Raw genomic sequence first — 16,677 nt, forward strand, 5'->3', positions numbered from 1 at the left:
GGCTATGTTTTAGGGATGAGAAAATCTAGGGTACGAGCGAGTTATTATTAATTAACGAATTCAAACACGGAATAGATTGAAGTCACTATTACTCATACGACAGTGACACGGAATAGATTGATTTTATTTCTTTTTTCAATAAATATTATTTATTTTAGAAATATCCTTATTAAAAAATAAAAATAATTAATAATAATTTTTTTTCTCTCAATCTCTCAAAGATTAACTTTTTATCTCTCTTATTTGATTTAATTGATTTACAATTGAATCAAATATTAATTCTTAATCAAATCCTAAATTGTAATTGAAATAAATGTTTTATTTTATCACATAAAGCAAAATCTATATATTAATAACAACAAAATCCACCACTTATTCATAAAATTTAACAAAAGGAAATGGATTGTTAGTAAAGAAAATAAATATTAATGGTGAACAGTGATGATGATAAACTTGTCGTTGATAAAGATAAGTAACAAGGTGATGGTTATAATTAATTACTTAATTAATAATTAAGTGATATTTACTCACTTATAGTGTCCAACGTGTCATAAAAAATCTTATCGTCGCATACTCAATTAGATATTACTCTTATTAAGAAATTAAATATACATGGCTAAGTAGCTAATTCAATTATGTCAAAATTAGATTTTTTTATGATGAGCAAGTATAATTTAAGAAATTGTAGATTTTTCGAAAATTAAATTAAAATAAATTAGATGAGATGGAATATATATATATATATATGTTTTAGGAAAAACAAAAAGAAACAAAAACATGGTTAAGTATTATTATTGCAGCGCGTGCGTATCCGCGAAGTGGACCTGGAAAGTCAAGAGCAAAAAGCTGCAGTCGAGTCGATACATCAGTCAAAAACAGGCCTTTGTCTGAAAATTCAATTTCGGCAATTCCAAATTCTCTCGAAATTGTAACTTTTGTTTGCAATTTCACCCTTGGCCTCGCCTCAGAGATCAATTTAATCACTGATGAACTAACTGATGACGCCTTAGTCAGCTTTACAACATCATCATTCATCAAAGGTTCTCTTAATGGCAGACTCTAGACGCTTTGCTCTTGGTAACCAATTAGGTAATAAAGTTTTATTTCTTGTTAGACTCCCGGCAAAAAAAAAAAAAAAATTGTTTTTGACTAGTTCGTTCATTTACTGTTTAGCTTCAATGAATTGAGTAATTAATTGAATTAACTGTTATGATGGATACGCAGATATAGAGCAAATATTGATAGAAGCGCAACATAGATGGCTACGTCCTGCTGAAATTTGTGAAATTTTGAGGAATTATACTAAATTCCGAATTGCCCCTGAGTCTCCTCATACGCCCCCAAGTATGCTCTTTTTCTTTCAATTTTATTTTATTTATTTATTTTGTAGCGAAAATGGTTAATCCCATTTGCATAGGGTATAAGTTGTGATTTATTTGAAGTTGAATAGCATTAAAGCGATTGTTGTCTCTTTGTTTCGCATGAATCCCTTCAGCCTTTTAGCTTTTGATTTGTTTCAGGCATCATTTTGCCGGACTCGTAACACCAGAGAATATAGTTATTTTTCTTGGTTTAAGTTATTTATTTACATGTTCTGTGTGTTTTAAGGTCATCTTGGCTTGATTTGTGTTTCTGATTTCAGGTGGTTCGCTTTTTCTTTTTGATCGGAAGGTGCTGAGGTACTTTAGAAAAGATGGTCATAATTGGAGAAAGAAGAAAGATGGGAAGACAGTCAAAGAAGCTCATGAGAGGCTCAAGGTGAGTACAAAAATTGATTCACTTGTTTTTCATTTTTGTGTATACAAGTTCTCTAATTAGTTGATTGAAAGTGATTAAATATGCAGCTTTGTAATGACAAGTTTATCGTACATGGCACACTGTGGTATATTGATTAATTATCATTTAAATTTGGTTGCTCTTTAGCCATGTATATTGAAGAAAACTCTGTTCTTTTCAGGCTGGGAGTGTTGATGTGTTGCATTGCTACTATGCCCATGGAGAAGAAAATGAAAATTTTCAAAGGCGCAGTTATTGGATGCTTGAAGAGTAAGTCCTTCGTGTTTGATTTGTTGTAGTTCAACTATTTCAGCATTGTACGACATTCTCTCTCTCACCAACATTGGAAATTTCTTGTTTGGTTCTCGTTTGTTCGTACTAATCGACAACCTCTGCAGGGAACTCTCGCACATAGTTCTTGTCCACTACCGAGAAGTAAAGGTTAGCTCTTGTTCGACCTTCTCTTCATTAATTACAACAAACATGGAGTTTTTTGGATAAAGCTCAAGAACAATAGATCATTTTCCAGCTTGCCATAGTATTTCTGTATAAATTACATTACGATGACGAGAAACATCATATTGTCTTTCTCAGCTTCTTTCATTGTTCATGTGTTGGCAAGTTTAGGTGTTTTATAGTTGTTGTCTCTGTCATCCTTTCGTCACTTAAAAGGTAGATTTAATGCTGGTAGCTAAGTGTTTTACTTCTTTGCCATAAGCTCTCCTACAGATCTTTAACAGCATTGGCTTCAGCAAATATACTGGTAATTCAGAAATCACGTTTCATATTATTCTGTATTGTTTTCTTTTTCTGCTAGCCACTGTCCCTTTTGTTTAAGATCTAGACCTTCCTTTTGTTTAAGATCTAGACCTTCCAGTAATGCTCAGTTATTGGGTAGTAGTAGGCAGCTATTTTAGCCGTGGTTATCCTTGCTCTTGGAATTGATCTGCATTTGATCCATCAATATGATGACTTCACTTCTTTCTGAATATGAAAGGAACATCAATTGTTTAATACCGATGCGTTTTTTAGGGTATTGTCAATAAGCTGTATTACAAAACCATGCCCTTATGACCTTGCAGATCGTCATTTATAGAACTTCTTTTTTGATATCATTATTGCTGCAATTTTATTCCACTTAAGAGTCTTCTTTCTTTTTTTTTTTTGGGTTTGGGGGGGGGGGGGGGGGGGTGTTCTTATTTTACGTCTTCGTTTCCTGATCATGTAAAAACATATTTCAGGGAAATCGGACAAACTTTAATCGTGCTAAAGTGGCTGAAGGAGCTACTCCATATTCCCAAGAAAATGAAGAAACCATACCCAATTCTGAGGTAGAAGGTTCTCAGTCTTCTGGTTTTCATCCTAACAGTTACCAAATGCCTTCACAAACTGCAGATACAAGTCTAAACAGTGCTCAGGCATCTGAGTATGAGGATGCTGAATCAGGTGCATTTGTTGATTTTATGTCTCACTTTTCAATTTTATTGTGAATCGCTAATTTGGAGATAGAATGTTGCTTGAAGATAATGAATTTTTGTGATCTTTTAAGTGAAGATGATACTTGATGCAGTGTATAATAACCAAGCCAGTTCCAGATTCCACTCTTTTCGTGATCTTCAGCAGCCTGTGGTAGAGAAGATAGATGCAGGACTTGCTGATCCTTATTATCCGTCATCACTTACAAGTACATCCATTGTTACATTGCTTTATTCCCCTTAGATATGTGCTGTTCGGTATATCTGTTCTTTCACTGGTTACTGATTCTTTCACAAGATGACATACCAATTTAGTAACACTCTTGAATTGCTAATAGATAATTATCAAGGAAAGTTCTCAGTTGTTCCCGGGGCTGATTTTATTTCACCCGCTCAAACAGATAAAAGTAGGAATTCTAATGATACTGGATTGACATATGAGCCCCGAAAAAACCTTGATTTCCCGTCATGGGAGGATGTCCTGCAAAATTGTTCGCAAGGAGTTGGATCTCAGCCTGAAGCTCTGGGAGACATTCCTAACCAAGGGTACGACATTCTGGGAGAGCCTTTTACCAACAGTTTTGGTGAACGGAAGGAGTTTGGGAGTCATCTACAGACCCGAGGGGAGTGGCAGGTAGGGGTTTATACTTCTGTGTGGCATTTATTATTCATGTCGAGATATTAAATTTCAAATGAGATAGATCTTTCTGAGATCACCAACTTTTTTGTCATTGTTTCATAGTCAGATGAGAGTCTGGAAAGAACTCACCTCAAACAACTTACTGATGAACCTAGGGTGTGTTAACAAAAGTCTGTAAATAGGATATTGCTAATTTTAAAACTTAATTTTCCCATACAAATTCCGCATTCTGTCACTTGTGCATAATTTCTCAGTATGCTTGGATTACTTGGTGGTCTCTTCCCTTTTGTTGTTATAAATTAATTATATTTAGGGCTGGACCTGAACATCTAGCATACTCCGTGCTTGTAATATATTTTTCTTTTCTAAATATTTTGGTGACTTTTTAGAAGTGTATCTTTCATTAGCTAATTTTCTGGTTTTTGAAAATAACTTAATTTTAACGGTTTATCAATAATTGATTTTATTTTAGTCTTTAAAACAACTAATAAATTTTACACATTAATGAAGTGCCTTGATGCATCACACCCAAACAATTAATTTTTTTTTTTTTTTAGTTCAATTTGTTTTTGTTCAGACATTAAGTTTCCTTGTAAACAGACATCTCGAAATGATTCTTCACATTTATCCAATTGGCCAATGGATCAGAAGGTCTATTTAGACTCTGCACACGATCTTACTTCTCAGTCTTGTGAACAAGGAGCGGCTCATGATGGTTTACTTGATTCACTTCGGCCTCCCCATGCACATCCCAATATGGAAAATGATGTTCATGAACAGCTTCCAAATGCAGAACATGGACATCTTCTGAAATCAGATCCAGAAAGCAGTTTGACTATAGATGGGAAATCCTTTTACTCCTCTGCTATAAAGCAGCATTTAATTGATGGTTCTACAGAAGGTCTGAAGAAGCTTGACAGTTTCAACCGCTGGATGAGTAAAGAACTAGGAGATGTAAAAGAGTCGAATATGCAATCCAGTTCCGGAGCCTATTGGGAGACAGTTGAAAGTGAAAATGGTGTTGATGATTCTGGCGTCTCCCCTCAAGCACGCTTGGATACCTATATGATGAGTCCTTCCCTCTCCCAAGACCAGCTGTATAGCATTATTGATTTCTCACCAAACTGGGCTTATGTGGGCTCAGAAGTCAAGGTACACTTAATATTTAATATTCTGTTTCTTCTGCAATGATGTCAACTAAGCTTTAGGTGTCTCAGCTATTCGATGAGCAGAAAATTTAATTGAGTGATCAAAACAAAATCTGGTGTTCCCTGCTGAAGAAATACTTTTCAAATGCTATTTTCTAATTTATACTTTCTTTTCTCCTTTGTTATCCAGGTCCTGATCACGGGACGTTTCTTGATGAGTCAGCAAGAGGCAGAAAATTGTAAGTGGTCATGTATGTTTGGGGAAATTGAAGTTCCAGCAGAAATTGTAGCAGGTGGTGTTCTTCGTTGTCATACTTCTTCACAAAAGGTTGGGAGAGTTCCATTTTACGTTACATGTTCCAATAGGTTGTCATGTAGCGAAGTGCGAGAGTTTGAATATCGAGCCAGCCATATCCCAGATGTGGATGTTGCAGATAATTGTGGTGACATCACAAGTGAAAATCTCCGTATGCAATTTGGAAAGTTATTGTGTCTGACTTCTGTCAGTACTCCTAATTATGATCCCAGCAATCTGAGCGATATATCTCAACTGAACAGTAAAATCAGTTCACTGCTAAAAGATGAAAATGATGATTGGGACCTGATGTTAAAACTAACTGCAGAGGAGAAATTTTCATCAGAAGAGGTAAAAGAGAAGCTTGTGCAAAAGCTACTAAAGGAGAAGTTGCAAGTATGGCTTGTGCAGAAGGCAGCTGAAGGTGGAAAAGGCCCTTGTGTGTTAGATCATTGTGGCCAAGGAGTGCTACATTTTGCAGCTGCTCTTGGCTATGATTGGGCCCTAGAACCCACAACTGTTGCTGGTGTAAATATCAATTTCCGCGATGTAAATGGATGGACTGCACTTCATTGGGCAGCATATTGTGGCAGGTGAGCTCCTTGAAAGTTTTCTTGCTTGTTTCTTTGAATTAAACTTTGCCACATTAATTTCTTTCTACATTTGACTTCTACTCTTCCAGCTTTTAGCGATATGAGATACCGTAATATAGGCTGGTCTTTAGCATTAACTCTAGCAGCTTATTAAAGTAAGAAAGAAACCAATAACATTAGAAGGGCTATTAAAAGAAAGTGGTCAACTAGGCTAACACATGCATAATTGTTGTGACGGCAATTTTGATCCCAGATAGACATAAGTGATTGGAAGGACATATTTATGTCATTAAACTCAAATAAGTCACAAAGGAAAGATTCTTAAAGACTGTACTTAGTATTAAAATAATTTGATTCAGTTCTTTCTTGGTATCTTCTTACTGGAATTTTGTCTGAAACCAGAGAGCGCACAGTTGCTTCCCTTATTGCTCTTGGTGCTGCTCCTGGAGCTCTATCTGATCCAACTCCCAAATATCCTTCAGGCCGAACACCTGCCGATCTGGCTTCTTCCATTGGACACAAAGGAATTGCTGGTTATCTTGCTGAATCAGATTTGAGTTCCGCACTCTCCGCTATTAGTTTAAATAAAAAGGATGGTGATGTAGCTGAAGTTACTGGAGCAACAGCAGTTCAGACAGTTCCTCAACGATGTCCTACTCCTGTCAGTGATGGGGATCTTCCATATGGATTGTCAATGAAGGACTCATTAGCTGCTGTCCGCAATGCTACACAAGCAGCTGCTCGTATTCATCAAGTGTTCCGGGTACAGTCCTTCCAGAAAAAGCAGTTGAAAGAATATGGTAATGATACATTTGGTATATCAGATGAGCGTGCTCTTTCACTTGTTGCAGTCAAGACCCAGAAGCCAGGTCATCACGATGAGCCTGTGCATGCTGCTGCAACACGAATACAAAATAAGTTCCGTAGTTGGAAGGGTAGGAAAGATTTCTTGATAATCCGGCAGCAAATCATCAAAATTCAGGTTCATATCAATGTTTCCTGGCTTCGGCTATTTTTTTGTTTAATCGTTTACTGTTCAACTTTCATTAAAAAAAATATTTTTCTTAATCAAAAGCAGCTTCTTAAATTCTAACTTATACCTTTCTTGGGTGTTAGGCGTATGTAAGAGGCCACCAGGTCAGGAAAAACTATAAGAAGATAATATGGTCTGTAGGAATTATGGAGAAGATTATCTTGCGCTGGAGAAGAAGAGGAAGTGGTTTGCGTGGATTTAAGTCGGAGACGCTTACTGCAAGTTCCAGCATGGTAGCCACATCCGCAAAGGAGGATGACTATGATTTCCTAAAAGAAGGCAGAAAGCAAAAAGAAGAAAGGTTACAGAAGGCCCTTGCCAGAGTGAAGTCCATGGTTCAGTATCCAGAAGCGAGGGATCAATATCGTAGACTGCTGAATGTTGTGAATGAGATCCAGGAGACAAAGGTAAAATGAATTCTCTGTTTTCCTCTAAAAACACACTGACTTGGCTATATAGGAGTGTTCTACTGAAGATTTTGTGCTGTGCTCTTGATGCTTTTGTTTGAATGTTTCTTTATTGACTTTCTAATTTTTAATTTGACAATATAAATACAGATTCGGTATGACAAGAGAATACTGTCCTTTAGAAGAATGCTTGTAATAATTACAAGCCTTATTGTTTTCTTCATTACCTCTGTTTATTATTGCTAATTGCAAGGCTTGTCATGTGCATGAAAGCCTGAGATTCACTTTTACCATGCGTTATTAGATAAGCAACAAACATTTGGATTTTATGACTTGCATTTTGTTATTCATCGATGCTTATTCCTTTATAAACTGATATTGCAGGCCATGGCTCTGAGCAACGCAGAAGAAACAGCTGATTTTGATGATGACTTGGTAGATATTGAAGCACTATTGGATGACACTCTCATGCCTAATGCTTCTTGAGTGAATCTATGGTTTCATTAACAATGTTGAAAAATCTGTCACGTCTGAGCTGGTATCATTTGTATTTATAGGTTTTTATCCGAAAGGGCAATTGTTGCAACTTCCCAATCACCTAATTTTTACACCTAAACTTGGTTACGATGTATCAAGTATCAACATTGACATGGTGTGATTTGCATAATGTACTCCAATTTTGTATGTATATATGTGTGTGTGTGTAGTTCATAATAATACTAAAACTTCCCAACTATTGTCTCAACATTTTCATCCCAATTGATAAGTAGCAATCACACCTCTGGATGGTAAATTTCATTACTGGTAAAAATATTTTATTACTCTATTTGACATGCCGTCTCGGTTGGAATGATAATGGTTGGTACCATGGGAAGTGTAACATCAATCACAGTTCAAAAAGCTATTGGCTTTTGATTCTCAGTAGTTTCATATTAGGTTTGGCCAATAAAATCATTTGATCTCCACTAGTAATCTCTTAAAAATTGAAAGCTGGTAACCTTCTCCGGAAAAGTATTACAAAGCCACACAAATCATATAATACCAACCATTTATTTTGCAGCAAAATCAAATAAGAGAGCAATTCCAACTGCATTGTATTTGCATTTATGGTGTTAATTGAACATTCTCAACCATAGAAGAATACAAATTGTCTCTTGTGAAAATTCTCACACACCATATACACTGTTGCTCCCTTCCCTCTTATTTGTGAACCAAAAAAAAAAAAAGGATAGTGTGCTTCCACCATCCACACTGTACATGGAAACCACCTAAGTATACATTCTTTTGACAACCCGCTTTATAGCATCGATAGCTCTTTCCACAGGGTGAAGTAGGCAAAAGAAATGAAAATAATAAACATAGACAACAGAAGAAAAATTAGTCCGAATGATTAAAATACCTAATCATTGTAAAACCAAAACCCGCCCGTCTCTCTACTCAGCTCTTGTTACTACCAGCACCAAGGCTTTCATAGAACAAGATGTACCCATGATCCGTATTACTTGAATATTCCTGTGCCGATCCAAAAAATGTCTGCACAGCAGACTCATCGATCATCTCCACATTTTCATCATCAAAAAATAACCAGTGGTTATGACTTTTCACGAGACTGACATAATGCCCATGGTTTGGTCCACTGCCTACATGGACAACTACAGCAAATAGCGAATACTCAATATCTGCATCTTCTGCTGTGTTGCTAAGCTTCAGCTCAAGCGGAAAGACAACACGGTAAGATAGCTTCTTGTATCGCCCCAGCTGCTCAATGTATTTAAATCGCTTAAGATGAATGACCAGAGTATGGGGAGATTTCTTTATCTTCATCCTCTTCTGCGCTTCTTGCAAACTGCAAGATGGTGAAAAAGATCAATGATCAGTTACCATGCAGGAATGGATTAACCACATAACACGCCATCAAACATCCCAATCTCCAATTGCAAAAGTTCTCTCTTTTAAGTAATTCCATGTGGCCTATATTTGTAACTGATTGAGGCCAATTTGTAGGCATGATCAAAAATAAAATCAAAGGAAGCTTGTGATGGCTGCACTTAAATGCACGGAACTCAATACATGTTACCAATGGAAAATTGAACCATCACTAAACAATTGTAGAAGATGTATATATATCGTACAACAAAGAATCCTGAGAAAGATTCTTTACCTCCAACATCACAAGTTCTACGAAAATAACTCCGTAAGATATAATAAGATAATTTAAGTTCTTTAAGTTCTAAAACAGCCTAATTGAACAGACTCCTCGCGAGACTTAATTGCATACTCAAAGATTAAATACAAGGCACCCAGTAAAAAATTAACTGTGGCAGCATTAAAGCACATACAGTACCCAGACCATTCAAGTTTAATAAACATCTAAAATAAGTGATATAATAATCTTTCTTGTCCAATGACAGAATAGTAGCGTTCTAATAATAAATTGAAAGTTTTGTGCTCTCGAATAACCAAAGGAAAAAGAAAAATGATAATCTGTCATTTCCAAATGATAAGGATTACAAGTATTCTAATTGATTAAAAGTTTTGAACTATCAAATCACCAAAGGGAGGAAAAGAAAACTAGCTACATCTCATCACCTAATGTGTCCCTATAGCCAGTAAATGGAAGCACAAGAGCAGGACAATGGCTAAAAGTTAAAGAGGAATAACTTGACAAAAGTGCCTAATCCAAATCAGACAGAAACAAGTAGTCACAAGTAATGTAACACAACTACAATGCAAGAAATATCAGTAACTGAGGATTTGCAGATATAAGTATAGATCACCAACCTGCAGCATTTATCACAGAAAAATTTGTCTTCAGCATTCAAAGTCTCTGTGGAGCTAAAATTTTTCAAGCAGCTTGTTATAGAACTATTTTGTTCAATATCAAGACTCAAGTCAAAAAAAGTTTCATCCCTGGCTGTAACTGTCTCGCATCGCAAGCACCTTGTCTCATTGGTAAGAATTCCCTGCAAAAACAGCAATAAAAAGATAAGCATCTAACATTCTTCTACTTGGTAGAAAACAAACATAAGCAGATATAAAGGGGTAAATGATATATGTTCAACATTCAGCTATTGCACTAGAGTGACTTGAACAGGAGGTAATACCTGAAAATTTTTATGCACCCACGTAACCAATGGCTCTTTTCGAACACCATTTGCCAGACCATTTGTTGGGCCATTTGCAGTCTTCTCAGATGGCGATGAACTTTCTGGATCACTTTTTGCAGCTTCCTCTTTCTCCAGAATGTCAACAAGTTCGTTTAGCAAGAAATTCAAGAATTCGTGAGCATCCTACACAAAAAATGAGGAATGAAGGAGGTAAATATCTATTCCCTTTTACATCTTCTGGATAATAAGAAAAATGCAGATCCAAGAGTTTTAGCTAAGACAGGCAACCAGAAAATAACCAATAATATGTTGAACTTTCAAATAAGAAACGAATGCAACAACAAGGCGAGCATTGGAGCATTGAAATTGCAAGAGAAAAGTAGCAGTGAGATGTACTTTATAATATTACTAAGTGCATTATGTAGCCATTTAGTCAAACCTCATTCCGTACCTTGCAACATACTTGCAGGTATGACAGATGACAAACCCCAACAAAGAATGAGAATGTAAACCCGCATGCGCAAAACTTTGATCAAGGAACTAAAAATGTGAGGAATTATATGCACACATGCAAATAATATTATGATGTTATGCCACGATCAATACTGTACGAGAGCGCGAAAAAGCTATGGATATAATGTACCTGATGCATGTAGCTGCGAAAAAGCTCATTTTGTTTCTTCAACCTCTGAACAAAGCGCTTTGGAGCAATGACACCTGTTTTCTTCTTCTGAGCCCTTATCTACACAAAAGAACAATCAACTGTTGGCCTTGGCGCCATGGCACAAATACTTAGATGTAAAAACTAATATGCCATAACTTGATTCTACAATTTCCATTTAGAGAGAGAGAGAGAGAGAGAAATTAAAATAATAAACCCAAAAAGACTTAATTACGATGATGAATAATTAAGGCCAGTGAAACAAAGTTGAGATTTGTATATATGAACAAAATCTCCCAAATGCAGCACTTTCCAGGCTAAGAGTAATGTCTTATTAAAAAATATAAGAAAGGTTTTCAAAAGAAATAAAATAATAACTTAAAAATTGATATCTTTGCCAATGGAAACATGAAGAGAAGCATGCAAAATCACAAGAATGCAAATCCATCCAGAGAAGAAGTCAGAAGGTCTGAGTTTAAAACCTTCCATTCAAGTAGTAAACAAATGCCTCCCTAATGTGTAATGTAGCAAACTAAGCCCCTGTGAAAGCTGCCTCAAAATGCAATACAAGTATGAAATGAAATATCTCTTCAATAAAGGAAAATTGGGAAGCCGCTATTAGACAATCCACTTTCGTGTAATCTCTCTTCTCATTAAAAAATTTCTTGCTTCTCATCCATGAAAATATAAAGGAAGTAAGAAATGAAACCTAAAGCAGCACAAAATAGAGGAATTTATAGCTTCCAACTACTAAATTGCATTCCAAATAGCCCCTTCATGGTAACCAGCATGTCATGCATCATCTAGTGACAGGACAAGAAAACCATCATGGGAGAAGGTAAGGCAAAAACAATTCCAGATCATAGTTTCCTTGCCGAAAGTAGAGAAGTTAGTTAAAAAAAATAGGCTTCGCATACTAACCACCTAAGTAGAAATCTTGATTAGTTACCTAATAAATCATAATGATCACATCAAGACAACAACTCTACGCAGTCACACACTAAGAATTTTCATATCTCTTGTATTAAAAATAAAGGTTGAACAAAAACCATTAAGGTTATTCCATTCATAACGTGAAGGTGAACATAGAAAAGGAAAGAATTTTAAGCAATCCCAGATAGGAAATAAAGAGTTTGGATTGATTTTATATAAAGCACCCATATCACACATAAGTAACCTATTCTATAATGACAGATAAACTTATATTTTTGAGAAGCAAGATTTGTACTTTTTAAAAAGGACGGAGTTGATTCCATGGAAACTAGTAAATTATCTTCTCTAAGTTAGAGGAGCACAAAGAAACGACGACACTAGAAGTCAGCACATGACTTGACTAGTAGGAATCTTACCTGTGTAAACAAGTCTGCCAAGCACGTCAAGAGATTCTCTTCAGCATCCCCAAGGTTCTTATTATTTGAGTAATAGTCTAGCAATTGTTCACGAAATGGAACACAAAAATAAAGGGCCTACATAGAAATCAGAAATAGACAATAAGAAATCTAACATATCAAAGCATCAACATTGGACTGTTGCAAACATGTCAACATAACATACGCATAATCTGGATGCTGCAATGGAGAAATAAAATGTCAATTATTTACTAACTATTAAGATTCTAAGTATAACTCCACCTCATCAAGTAGCTTACACAAACATATAAACGGCAGGGATATAATTTGTATTAAAACAGACTACATAGATAGAGCTCAATAAATACAATACAGTTTGTAGGAAAGCTAACAAAAACGAGTTCATACAACTTTACAATCAGGTGAACATAAACTGACCAGTAAACGGCCAGAAACGACAGCTTGTTGGTCAAACCAAAAAAAAAAAAAAAAAATCAAAACTCAAAAAATTGAAAGAGAAGGAAACAAATAATCATAACCTAGCATCAAATTCTAAATCGCGATTAAGAAAGAAAACAAAAAAAATTCCAAAATCAGAAAATTCAAAAGCAAAAAGAATATATGTATGAAAATTGGGGGGCGTAGAACCTGCAAAACGCTGTTGCAATAGCAAGTGTTGCCGAAATTCTCGAGGCCGAAGTAACGCTCGCCTTCAGGGAACTGGTCGCCGAGAGCTTTCTCGAGTTTAGAACCCGCAGCACCCATTACTCACCACTCAGTTTTAGATCTTCTTCACCCGCTCCGATTCAACTCACCACGCCGATTCACTTCCCATATGTTTATTGTTTGTTCTTCTGTTTTCAATTGAAAATTGAATTAAAATTGAATTGAATTGAATCAGTTAGGGTTAGTGATTTTCTTTTATATTCAAGTGAAGAAAAAATGGAGAGGGGAAATAAGAACGGTGAAGAAAATAAAGTAAAATAAATTCTTCCGAAATAAACAAATGAAAGTTAGGGGATGACGGATTAAAATAAATAATAATAATAATATATATGAGGTTTTTTTGTTTAAAAAAAAAAAATTAGTTTGCCACTCCTTTGAATTTGCTGCTGCCACTCCATATCACGTGCTGCCAGCCTGCCAAGCTGTAAATTGTACGCGAAAAATATTTGGTTAAATTAAAAAGAAATAATTAACACAAATTACAAGGACAAAAGCTTGTTACTGAAATTTTTTTTATTGTTTTAATGATAATTATACTCACATGACCATCCTAAATGATTTATTTATCGCGACTTAATAAAATCATAGGGAACAACATTTTATTAATTACGAAAAACTTTATAAGAAGCGTACATATTTTTTTGTTAAATTAAAAAATTTTAATGGTTGATATATAAATTATGTTTTGTGTTAACCAAATCAATAGTTGTTATTCATGTTATGAATGAGTTATTGAAAAACTATGCAACAAGTACTTTTATTTTTTAATTTTAATTTTTTAACATCGACCAATATTTAAAAATTAAGCACAATGTTTGTTATATAAGATTATAGATAAATTAAGAATCTTAAAAATAATTTTAAATATTGTGAATGATTATATAAAATACTCGTGATGGTGAAATAGGTATGTTTTTATTGAACCAACATATTAAATTATAAGCTCATAGTTCTTTTAATAAAAAAAGGCACACCCATCCGTTGCACATTATTTTAAATTTTTTAAAATAATTTTCACTAAACCTTTTCCCATAAAAATTTTATTTAGACTAACGTTTGAAAATTTCAGTAAGGTAAAGGGAAGACAAATAAAATGTTGTTCTTGCTTTATTATTTCATATAAAAAAATTTAGTTATATATATAACATAATTCATATAATAAAATTTTACAAAAGAAAAATATAAAAACAAAAGGAGAAGCCAGCCTTATCGATTGCTTACTCAAGTACGTACTTAGCGCTGTTCACGAAGGCACATTGCTCACTCAACGCAGCGAAGCAGCCAAAAGATGACGATGAGTCTCTCAATTGCTTCGACAACAACAATCACTTTCCCAACAGAGCCCTTCTCGAAAATTCCAAAGTCAACCTTTAACGGCATCCAAATTCGTCAGTCGTGGCCTATTCGCACGCCGTTGCGTTTCGCGACTTCGTCGTCGGGAAGCCGTGGTTCGTCGACAGTGGTTATGATGGCAAAGAGAGAAGAAGAAATGAAGGAAATTAGAGCCAAAACGACAGAGGAGATTAACGAAGAGGTCGTTGATTTGAAGGGTGAGCTGTTTATGCTACGTCTTCAAAAATCAGTTCGCAATGAGTTCAAGTCTAGTGAATTTCGTCGTATGCGCAGAAGGGTACTCCCTCTTTTCTCTTTTTTTTTTTTTTTTTGTGGTTTGATTTGAATGTTAACGGAATTTTCATATCTGGGTTTGTTGTTTATTGTGTAAAGTATGGGCCATTTGATTGTTGTGATATGATAAAATACTTTTTAGAAGCAAAGGTTAAAACTTTTTGAAGCTTCATGCTCAGAAAATGCAACTTTGAGCTAACTATATAATATAAAACAAGAGGCTCAGGAAGATGGTACCTGTAGAAGTATTAGTATTTCTAGTGAACCGCTAGAGGGTGGATAAGATTGAGCGTGGCTCTTGTGATTGTTGTTCTAGGGCAGAGAAAGGCTTAAAGATAATGTTGCTTGATTTGCTAGAAATTACTTGACAGCTGATGGTCAACTTGTGGGAATTCCCCTTTTTAAAGTGAAATGCTGAATGAAACTTATGTTTACTGCTTCCAAATGGTGAGATGAGGTGGTGATCACTTTGGATGAGTACTTTGGGAGTTTGTCGTCATTGGGATGTAAGGGTGATTTCGGTTGGTTGAGAAGGGAGAAGAGGGAGGGTAAAGAGAGGACAGGGTCATTACAAATTTGGTAGCTCGTCCACTCCACAACGAATAAGTCTAAGCGTGCAATCTGAAGTTTGAACTGCGGGGAGTTATAAAACTATTGTACAATAAACTCAATACAATAGCATTTCCTTCACAATGTTCATGTGGCACTTAAATGTCTTCCATACTTCACAAACCAACAACTGTGAGGAGTAAGTTAAGCTAGCAGCCCTAGAATGTGCATGTGGTGCCTTTGTGTCAGTGATGAGTATCTCCTTCTTCCTTTCTTGTTCTTTCCTCGTATATTTCCTTAATTCTTTACCATCGACTGAATGCAGTTTGTTGATTTCAGATTTCTTAGTTGCACGTTTAATCTTAATTTAGATATGATAAGACCCACCTTAATTGACAGTGTAAACTCTTTATCCTTGCTTTCTGGCTTGATCACATTGACCGAGTAGACTACTGTTTCTTTATTTTGTAACTCGTGTATGAAATTCTACGGGAACTTTGAGACTTTGCTCTTTGCACACTACCAACCTCGGGTATCAGTGTCTTATTATCTTACTAATTAGATCATTTACTTTTTCTATTAAAAGATTGCTCGCATGCTTACTGTTAAACGTGAAAGAGAGCTTGAGGAAGGAATTAACAAGAGATTGTCCAGAAAGCTTGATCGACAATGGAAGAAAAGCATTGTAGTTAGACCACCTCCATCCTTGAAGAAGTTGCAAGAGGAAGAGGCGGCTGCAGAAGCTGAGAAGTCTGCATGAGCCATCTATATACACTTTGCAAATAATTTGTTTTCATTTTTTTAAGTGAAAGCTCCTGAAATCATTGCAGATTTGCTGGCTCAAACAATTTGTGTGTAATGTTCTGTATTGTAGGTATGTTCCTATTTCTGTATAATATTTTTAACTTTTCCTCCCATGAAACAAACTTGAGGAAGTGTTTGTTCTATTCAAATTGAATTTCTGTAGCTATTACCTCTTCTGATTTTAATTACAAGTTCTCTCACAAAGTGTGCTCTGCTGATCTTTGATTCTCATTGGATGTTATTGCACTAAGTTTTGATGAGGCATTGTAGAAAGGAAAGAATCCTATGTTACTTTACTTTTTTATTGTCTAAGAAAGACTTAGGTATGCTCTTGTTCTACTATTTACTCTTCAAGGATATGGTGGGTTGGCGAAGATAATTTAAACTTGCTTGAATCTGTAGCTATGCCATTTGCTCCCATTTAGGACAAGTCAAAGAGCCCGTTTACATCTTTCAAATGTTTTGCTACTTGTCCTTTGAGCTAAATT

At 35.4% G+C, this 16,677-nt stretch overlaps 3 protein-coding genes across 3 annotated transcripts; 2 read left to right on the plus strand and 1 right to left on the minus strand.

Annotated features, from left to right (window-relative positions):
* The first annotated feature begins 785 nt into the window (after positions 1–785).
* LOC18035748 (calmodulin-binding transcription activator 3) lies at positions 786–8,100 on the plus strand. The gene is made up of 13 exons (XM_006428141.2): positions 786–1,089; positions 1,225–1,344; positions 1,643–1,758; positions 1,958–2,046; positions 2,175–2,217; positions 3,018–3,222; positions 3,347–3,460; positions 3,590–3,885; positions 4,492–5,043; positions 5,230–5,927; positions 6,330–6,909; positions 7,044–7,367; positions 7,752–8,100. Exons 1-13 carry the CDS (start codon positions 1,050–1,052, stop codon positions 7,851–7,853), a joined length of 3,279 nt encoding a protein of 1,092 aa, XP_006428204.1. The 5' UTR covers positions 786–1,049; the 3' UTR covers positions 7,854–8,100.
* Positions 8,101–8,437: 337 nt separating this feature from the next.
* LOC18037763 (ubiquitin carboxyl-terminal hydrolase 4) lies at positions 8,438–13,500 on the minus strand. The gene is made up of 6 exons (XM_006428142.1): positions 13,133–13,500; positions 12,485–12,601; positions 11,118–11,216; positions 10,472–10,657; positions 10,149–10,330; positions 8,438–9,213 (listed from the first exon to the last, which is right to left on the minus strand). Exons 1-6 carry the CDS (start codon positions 13,247–13,249, stop codon positions 8,805–8,807), a joined length of 1,110 nt encoding a protein of 369 aa, XP_006428205.1. The 5' UTR covers positions 13,250–13,500; the 3' UTR covers positions 8,438–8,804.
* An 888-nt stretch (positions 13,501–14,388) lies between these two features.
* Positions 14,389–16,407, plus strand: LOC18037350 (50S ribosomal protein L29, chloroplastic). Its single transcript, XM_006428143.2, has 2 exons — positions 14,389–14,840; positions 15,972–16,407. Exons 1-2 carry the CDS (start codon positions 14,499–14,501, stop codon positions 16,143–16,145), a joined length of 516 nt encoding a protein of 171 aa, XP_006428206.1. The 5' UTR covers positions 14,389–14,498; the 3' UTR covers positions 16,146–16,407.
* The last annotated feature ends 270 nt before the right edge of the window (positions 16,408–16,677 follow it).

Source organism: Citrus clementina, unplaced genomic scaffold, assembly GCF_000493195.1.
Source record: "Citrus clementina cultivar Clemenules unplaced genomic scaffold, Citrus_clementina_v1.0 scaffold_7, whole genome shotgun sequence".
Lineage (NCBI taxonomy): Eukaryota > Viridiplantae > Streptophyta > Magnoliopsida > Sapindales > Rutaceae > Citrus > Citrus x clementina.

Bases quoted from the DNA above. Each gene is read 5' to 3' on its own strand.
- LOC18035748 (XM_006428141.2), top strand. From the start codon at position 1,050: ATGGCAGACTCTAGACGCTTTGCTCTTGGTAACCAATTAG. The intron at 1,759-1,957 runs GTGAGTACAAAA...TGTTCTTTTCAG, and splicing joins AAGCTCATGAGAGGCTCAAG to GCTGGGAGTGTTGATGTGTT. The intron at 2,218-3,017 runs GTTAGCTCTTGT...AACATATTTCAG, and splicing joins TCCACTACCGAGAAGTAAAG to GGAAATCGGACAAACTTTAA.
- LOC18037763 (XM_006428142.1), bottom strand. From the start codon at position 13,249: ATGGGTGCTGCGGGTTCTAAACTCGAGAAAGCTCTCGGCGACCAGTTC. The intron at 12,602-13,132 runs GTTCTACGCCCC...ATTTCTATGTAG, and splicing joins ATTGCAACAGCGTTTTGCAG to GCCCTTTATTTTTGTGTTCC. The intron at 10,331-10,471 runs GTATTACCTCCT...CTGTTTTTGCAG, and splicing joins GGGTGCATAAAAATTTTCAG to GGAATTCTTACCAATGAGAC.
- LOC18037350 (XM_006428143.2), top strand. From the start codon at position 14,499: ATGACGATGAGTCTCTCAATTGCTTCGACAACAACAATCACTTTCCCA. The intron at 14,841-15,971 runs GTACTCCCTCTT...TTCTATTAAAAG, and splicing joins TTCGTCGTATGCGCAGAAGG to ATTGCTCGCATGCTTACTGT.